This window comes from Symphodus melops (genome assembly GCF_947650265.1).
Source record: "Symphodus melops genome assembly, chromosome: 18".
NCBI lineage: Eukaryota > Metazoa > Chordata > Actinopteri > Labriformes > Labridae > Symphodus > Symphodus melops.
Genome location: NC_136708.1, coordinates 797,448 through 804,838, shown reverse-complemented (window position 1 = coordinate 804,838; position 7,391 = coordinate 797,448). Strand labels below are relative to the sequence as shown.

The 7,391-nt window shown below is 50.8% G+C and overlaps 1 protein-coding gene across 2 annotated transcripts in view; it reads left to right on the top strand.

The window, feature by feature from the left end:
• Positions 1 to 7,391, top strand: part of tnxbb (tenascin XBb) — a 34,908-nt gene that overhangs the window by 1,617 nt on the left and 25,900 nt on the right. For both annotated transcript variants that reach the window (XM_079368038.1, XM_079368039.1), the window contains exons 3-6: positions 2,064 to 2,362; positions 2,606 to 2,660; positions 2,750 to 2,974; positions 5,656 to 6,930. In XM_079368038.1, coding sequence (XP_079224164.1) covers positions 2,237 to 2,362; positions 2,606 to 2,660; positions 2,750 to 2,974; positions 5,656 to 6,930 — 1,681 coding nt within the window. In that variant the 5' untranslated portion in view covers positions 2,064 to 2,236. The remainder of the gene's footprint in view (positions 1 to 2,063; positions 2,363 to 2,605; positions 2,661 to 2,749; positions 2,975 to 5,655; positions 6,931 to 7,391) is intronic.

The following is a 7,391-nucleotide window of genomic DNA, read 5'->3' as shown; positions in this document are numbered from 1 at the left end:
TTTGATGAACTGCAGTTGTTTTTGCACTTCTGCGTCGGCTTTTTTACATTTTCCACACCAGCAGTTGACGCTGGACTTTTCACCTGAAGTATGAACGTAGTTATTGTTACGTGATGTCAGAAAAGTCGGACTTGAGGACAAAACTCAAAACAAATTTAAATGTCAGTGAAATCTGTTGGTGAGGAGTTAAAAAGACTTTTTAAGCCAACTGATGAACTCTTTTTTATGGCTGGAGGCTCGAGCCTCCTGAATCAGTGCAGAGCAGTCAATCCATCGGAGAGGCTTCGTGACTCTGGGCACGGTGCAGCTTTCCAACCATCTGTGCAGCTTACTGTCTCCTTTTCTGACCCTGGCACAGAAAGTTAACATTCCTTTCATGCACTTTAGGTTGTAACTGTACCTCCTCCTGGTCTTTGCACTCTGCACCAACACACAGCAGCCTGAAGTCATGTCCATTAGAAACGCTTTAAATGTGCCATGTGAAAGGCCGTGCTGCAGGTTCCAGCTTTAAAGCAGATGAGCTGCTTGTTGAACCCGTGCGTTTGTTGGTCTCGCTGCGTGCACAGACGGCGCTCCGGTGACGCTGAGCAGCTGTTAAAGCACTTTAAACCACGCTCTTCTGCTTGAAGACATAAAGCACCAAATCTTCACCCTGTTGGATCGCTCCGTTTGAGCACTGGGAGTTTGAAAGTGTAAATGAGCTGTTATATCTGAACACCTGCTGAGTTTATTCTGACTTCTGATCGTGCGCTCAGTTTAACCAGGTGAAATAAAAAGCAGCAGCAGAGGAGAGAGGAGGTGAAGGTGGCGAGATTCTTTATGATGCGTTCAGTGACCTGCTGAGTCCTCTGACACGTCCAGCTGCAGCAGCAGATGTGAGCGGCAGGTATTTACAAGCTGATTGTTCCCACTGAGGTCAGTGCAGGAGGCTAACAGCTCCAGGTCCAGACTCACTGAACTCTGATTGTGTCATCAGCAACACAGACAAAAACCACGAGACACTTCTGATTTGTCCAGATGTAAATAAAGGAGACATTTTTTTTCACTGTTAGGAACAGTGTTAGTCTTAATCTCTTTCACAGAGTGTGGGGATATTTCTGCTTCTGCTGCAGCTGAGAGATCAAATCTCCTCCGTTAACCTCTGAGCATGAAAAGCTTTAAAGATGGACGCAGCAGAAACACTCCGTGTCAGCATGAACCAGCTGCAGGACTGACCTGTGAACATCTACACAGCTTTCTTCATGCTGCAGCTTTATTCTGTTCCCTCATATGAATAAATCTGTCCATGTGAGGCTCCTCTCCAGCAGCAGCCTGTGGATGTGGACTCGGCTCGGAGCAGCTGGTTTCTGCATCCAAAGCTGCCGCTGGATGCTTCACAGAGTAGATCTGCTCAGGATGGAGGCGCATCGTTCAGCATGCAGGAGAGAGAGACTCTCTGTGATTTGTCAGGATGACACGGTGCAGGAAGAGGGAGCTTTTTAAGAAGCGTCTTCAGAGTTTAAAGGTTGAACTCACACAAAGCTTAAAGCTGGCGTTCCAGATTATTCCGTTCCACAATAATCAACTGGAGCTGTAATATTCCTTCATCCTCAGAGGTCGTTAAGACCCCACAGTGTGCTTAGGAACAGGACTGGGGTTCTTTAAAACAGCAGACTGGCCCTTTAATGATCCGTGGAAGCAGAACACATGTTATGGAAAGTGTAATCACAAACATGACCGTAAAGACTCAAACAAACAAAGCTCTTTAGAGCTTCATGTTGGCCCTGCAGGGCAAAGAGCGACCAATCAGGAGCCTGACGAGGCCAAACCAACGAGACATGAGAGCGGTTACGTTAACCCTTTAAAGCTCAGCGTGTGCGAGCGTCACGACCCGGCTGAGGAGAGCCAATCAGTCTCTCAGACTCACTTGGTTTTTCCGTTGTGTTTTATTGGCCGACACGCTGCACTGACCGCCCCGTAAACAGCTAATGGCCCCATTTCTGCTAATTAAGACTGAAGTGGAGTCTGCTGAGCTCACCACTAACTTTGACATGACTCTGAATGTGTTTCTGTCGTCGCTCCAGGAGGACGGATCCAAAGAGAGAGAGCGTGGAGGAGAACTGACGGATCAGAGTGCCGGATACTCTTTCTTTCTTCTTTTTTTTTAAACAATCAGCTGCAGTTCATCAAAAGACTCCGCCTCCATCCGCTCCCTGAAACCACCTGACGAGGATTTACTCCCCGTCTGATCCCCGCAATGTCTCCCTCCCTTCTCCTCCTCCTCCTCCTGGCTGCTCCTGCCCTCCTGACCCCGTTGACCTCCCAGGAGTTAGAGGTCAGAGGTCAAAGGACACCCAGGGACACCAGGCAGGACTCCATCAAGGTGAGTCTTGTTTGTGATTCTGGTTCAAAGTTTAGCTGAGCTGATGGAAGGTCACATGGCTGATGATGTCACATGGCGTTTGTGTCCTGGTCCGATCTCTGCGCACGCCGTGCGGCCGCTCCGGACATTTTTAGAGATTTTCAGCATGTGTTCAAGCACGCCGTGACATGTGGAGGTTTGCAGAGATGCATCACGTGTGTTCAGGAAACGTGACGAGTGAAGGCGTGTGGCGGTTTGTTTCAGGTGGTCATCTCTGGCTGCAGCACTCAGGGGGATTCAGCCGACGTCAGCCAGGGAGGTAAAAACCTGCACACCTCAAACCCGTCTGAACTGAAGGTCGTCTGGAGGTCGTCTCCTCCCGGGTCTAAATCCTTTTGTGTTCCTCAGGGAGAGAACTCGACCTCAGCCCCGACTCTCCTCTGGTCCTCACCCATAAGATCCAGCTGGTCTCGTCAGGTTCTGGTTCTGGGTCCGGGTCCGAGTCCTGTGGGTGTGAGGCGGACTTTGCTGCCCTGCGGGAGCGCCTGGAGCGTCTGGAGAGGGAGGTGTCGTCTCTGAGGGAGAAGTGTGGAGGAGCTGAGGGCGGCTGCTGCACCTCCAAGGAGAGCAAAGGTAGATCAATAAATACTCCCCAGACCTTACTGTACGGTAACCATAGCAACCGGAGGAGGATGTGACTTCCTTCAGTGGCGAGCAGGTCGCCTCGTGGTCGGACCACGTGCTCCGTCCTCCAAACGGACTTTATAAAGAATCTAAGTTTTCCATCTACTGATCCTGACATGAGATCCAAACACACGTCGTCCAATCATGTGATTCTGATTTATTTAAAACAAGGCGAGGAGCGAGCGAGGAGCGAGCGAGGAGCGAGCGAGCTCACGTGTGTTTACTGCTGTTATTATTATTCTCTGTTTGTTTACAACATGTGGACAACAAACTGTCTGTCTCTGCACTTTATCAAGAGAGCCACCAGACACACACACACACGCACACACACACACACACACATACAGTGAACACACACACACACACGCGCACACACACACACACACGCACACACCTACATACATGCACACACACACAGACACCTTACAGTGAACACACGCACACACACACACACACACACACACACACACACACACACACACACATACAGTGAACACACACGCACACACACACACACACACATACAGTGAACACACACACACACACGCGCACACACACACACACACGCACACACCTACATACATGCACACACACACAGACACCTTACAGTGAACACACACACACACACACACACACACACACACACACCTCACCCTGACCTCAGCCTTGTTTCCACTAAGCGGTCCGGGTCGGGTCGGTTCCTTTTGTTGGCGTCTAAAGTTGGAATGGTCCCCAAAGAACCGTACTTCTGTTGGGGCGCCAGGAGTGTGGAGCCGACCCTAAAAGGCGGAGCTAAACACTGCAGTCTGTTGATTGGTCGAAAGAATGGTCACTTCCTGTGTGACAGCGGTAAACAAAACCCCGCTGTGTTTAAATAGTTGACGTGTGTATTTGTCCTCGCCGCACGCAGCCTTCTCTGAAACACAGCTGGATGAGTTCAGTCATAAAGAGTCACATGACAGAGACAGAGGAACTGATGGATGTCTTCTTCGTTGGTTTTTGTTTGGGTCACGTTTTTCTCCTTTTGTTGAAGTTATTAGCAGGTTAGCTGTTAGCGGTTAGCTGCTACGATGTCACGCTATCACGTAGCTGATACGGCTATCTGCATCCGGCTTACACGCCGCCTACCAAATATGGCACCCTTTACTGCTTGGTAAAGACAGGGCTATACACACGTTACCGTGACAACAAACATACACACACACACACACACACACACACACAGATGTTTGAATTAGCATTTTGGCGCTGTGGAAGCAAGGCAGAGCGAGCGCTCCACATACACACAGTCAGACGTGGTCGTCGCCCCGTTACGTTTCCTCCACGTTCAGATGAAAGGGTCACGGGGGCGTAAATATGGGGGCTTGAAACGGCGGTCTGATCGGAGCTGTGACTCAGTTTCCTCCCTTTCATTATCGTCACGTCATAAATCACAACGTGTTTCTGTTCATGTCTCCGCTGTGACTCTTCATCATCACTGTCGATCCAAACACGTGCATGTGTCTCCGATTCAGCGAGTTCATATGACATCACAGTTGAGCCTGACTCATCCCCCACACACACACACACACACACACACACACACACACACACACACACACACACACAGTTGACAGATGACAAATATATAAAATATGTAAATTTTCTTTGAACAGTTCCAGTTTGATTGGGAGCAGAGTTTGGCCCGTTTGCCAGACGTGATCTGTTTTATTCTCACTAAGTGGACGAATAAAAACCAGAAACAAAGTCATCAACAACATCAGAGAGCAACAACAAATGAGAAACGGACAGACGAGAAGTCACACGACGACTGAAGCTCCGCCTGTCGGCCCGCACGCCTAGCTGTTATGTCGTGTGCTTCATGTACAGTCCACATCGTCCAATCTGACCTGCAGGTCATACCTCGCTCTCCTCCCAACACTTCCTGTCTCTCCTCAGCTGTCCTCTCTGCAGAGTGTGTGTATGTGTGTGTGTGTGTGTGTGTGTGTGTGTAGCTCCTGCAACAGCGAAATGCAATGTGAACAAAACATGTAAACAAAGGAGGCAGGTTTAAAACACTGAAATATAACATTTCTCTGTCAGTCACATCGTGTGAGAAAATGAAGCTGACCTCAGAAGTGATCACGTTATGAACTGGCAGAGCCCAGCGTATGACTCACTGTGTGTGTGTGTGTGTGTGTGTGTGTGTCACCAACTCTCTGCCCAGTGTGATCTCAGTCTCGACCTCCTCCCACAGTCCTTTAAAGCCCCCCTCCTCCTCTTCTCACACACACACACACACACACACACACACACACACACACACACACACTGCAGTACTCTCTCATCTGACAGAATCCGACCTCCACCCCTCAGAATCCCAACCACTCAAAGCTTCTCTCTCTCTGCACTGTGGCCGTGCAGCGATCACAGGGAATGTTGAGATTCAGGGTTAATGACTTTATTTGTCCAAACACAAAGGTTCAGTCTGCTAATACAACAGTTGGCGTTTTATCCAAATGCATGTTGGGAAACACGAGTTGGGGTTAAATAAATGGCGAGTCTGAGTGAATGCATGAACTGAGCGCGGATCACAAAGTATGAGATGTGTTTCTAACGCTTGGTCCACCTCCTCCCTCCCTCTCCTTCAGGCGCAGGTTGCTCCATCAAACCAGACACCGGCGAGTGTCCAAACGAGTGCAACGATCAGGGTCGCTGCGTGGACGGGAAGTGCGTCTGCTTCCCTGGTTTCAGCGGACCGGACTGCGTTGAGTCCAACTGCCCTGGAAACTGCGACAACAAAGGGAAGTGTGTGAACGGTCAGTGTGTGTGTGATCCCGGTTTCAGCGGTCCTGACTGCTCGCAGGCAGGCTGCCCGGACGACTGCAACAACAGGGGGCGCTGTGTTAACGGACAGTGTGTGTGCAAGAGCGGCTTCACTGGCCCCAGCTGCTCTGATAAATCCTGTCCTGGAAATTGCAACAACAGGGGGCGCTGCATCAACGGGAAGTGTGTCTGTAATCCTGGATTCGCCCCGCCCGATTGCTCCATGAGAGCCTGTCCGGATAACTGCAGCAACCAGGGCAGGTGTGTGAACGGTAAATGTGTGTGTGACAGCGGCTTCACTGGTGCAGACTGCTCTGAGACTGGCTGTCCTGGAAACTGCAACAACAGGGGGCGCTGTGTGGACGGAGAGTGCGTCTGCGATGAGGGATTTGGCGGCCCAGACTGCTTAGAAATAGTCTGCCCTAATGACTGCTACGACCGCGGACGGTGTGTGAACGGGCAGTGTGTGTGCGACGCCGGATTCACAGGCGAAGACTGCGCCGAGGCGTCCTGCCCCGGGAACTGCAACAACAGGGGGCGCTGCGTGAACGGGCAGTGTGTGTGCGACGCCGGATCCACAGGCGAAGACTGCTCCGAGGCGTCCTGCCCCGGGAACTGCAACAACAGGGGGCGCTGCGTGAACGGGCAGTGTGTGTGCGACGCCGGATCCACAGGCGAAGACTGCTCCGAGGCGTCCTGCCCCGGGAACTGCAACAACAGGGGGCGCTGTGTTAACGGGCAGTGTGTGTGCGACGCCGGATCCACAGGCGAAGACTGCTCCGAAGCGTCCTGCCCCGGGAACTGCAACAACAGGGGGCGCTGCGTGAACGGGCAGTGTGTGTGCGACGCCGGATTCACAGGTGAAGACTGCTCCGACAAAGCTTGTCCCAACAACTGCAGCAACCGCGGGAAGTGTGTGAACGGGAAATGCGTTTGTGAGGTGGGCTTCGCCGGGCCGGACTGTGCCGCCAAAAGCTGTCCGAATAACTGCAGCAACAAAGGACGCTGCATCAAAGGAAGGTGTGTCTGCAGGCGGGGGTTCACGGGACCGGACTGCAGCCAGTGTGAGGACGGGATGAGCGGACCCAACTGTGATACGGGTGAGTCCAACGAAGCACATTGACCTTTTGTGTCCGAAATGTCTGACGAGAACAGGAGTCACAGGAATCAGTTCTATAACTAAGAAGTACTTTTGGGGTCATTTTCCTCAAACTCCATGTTTTTATAATAATAATAATAATAATAATAATTTACACTTTATTAATCCCACGAGGGGAAATTCAGTTTTTACACTCTGTCTAACACACACATAGGCCGAGATACACACTCACACTAATGGGTTGCTGGTTAGATGTCTGTGGTAACACGAGCATAGAGGCGTTAGTGAATAACCCCCTGCCGCCCCCCGTGGGCTAAATGAAACGACAGAGCGGTTGTCAGGGACGTTAAACGCCATCATCTCTGTCCATCATGTCTCCATCATGTCCTGTTTAATAAACTATTTCTTAAGCTAATATTTCGCTAGCTTGTGAAAACCTGAGACGCTAACGACTGCTAATGT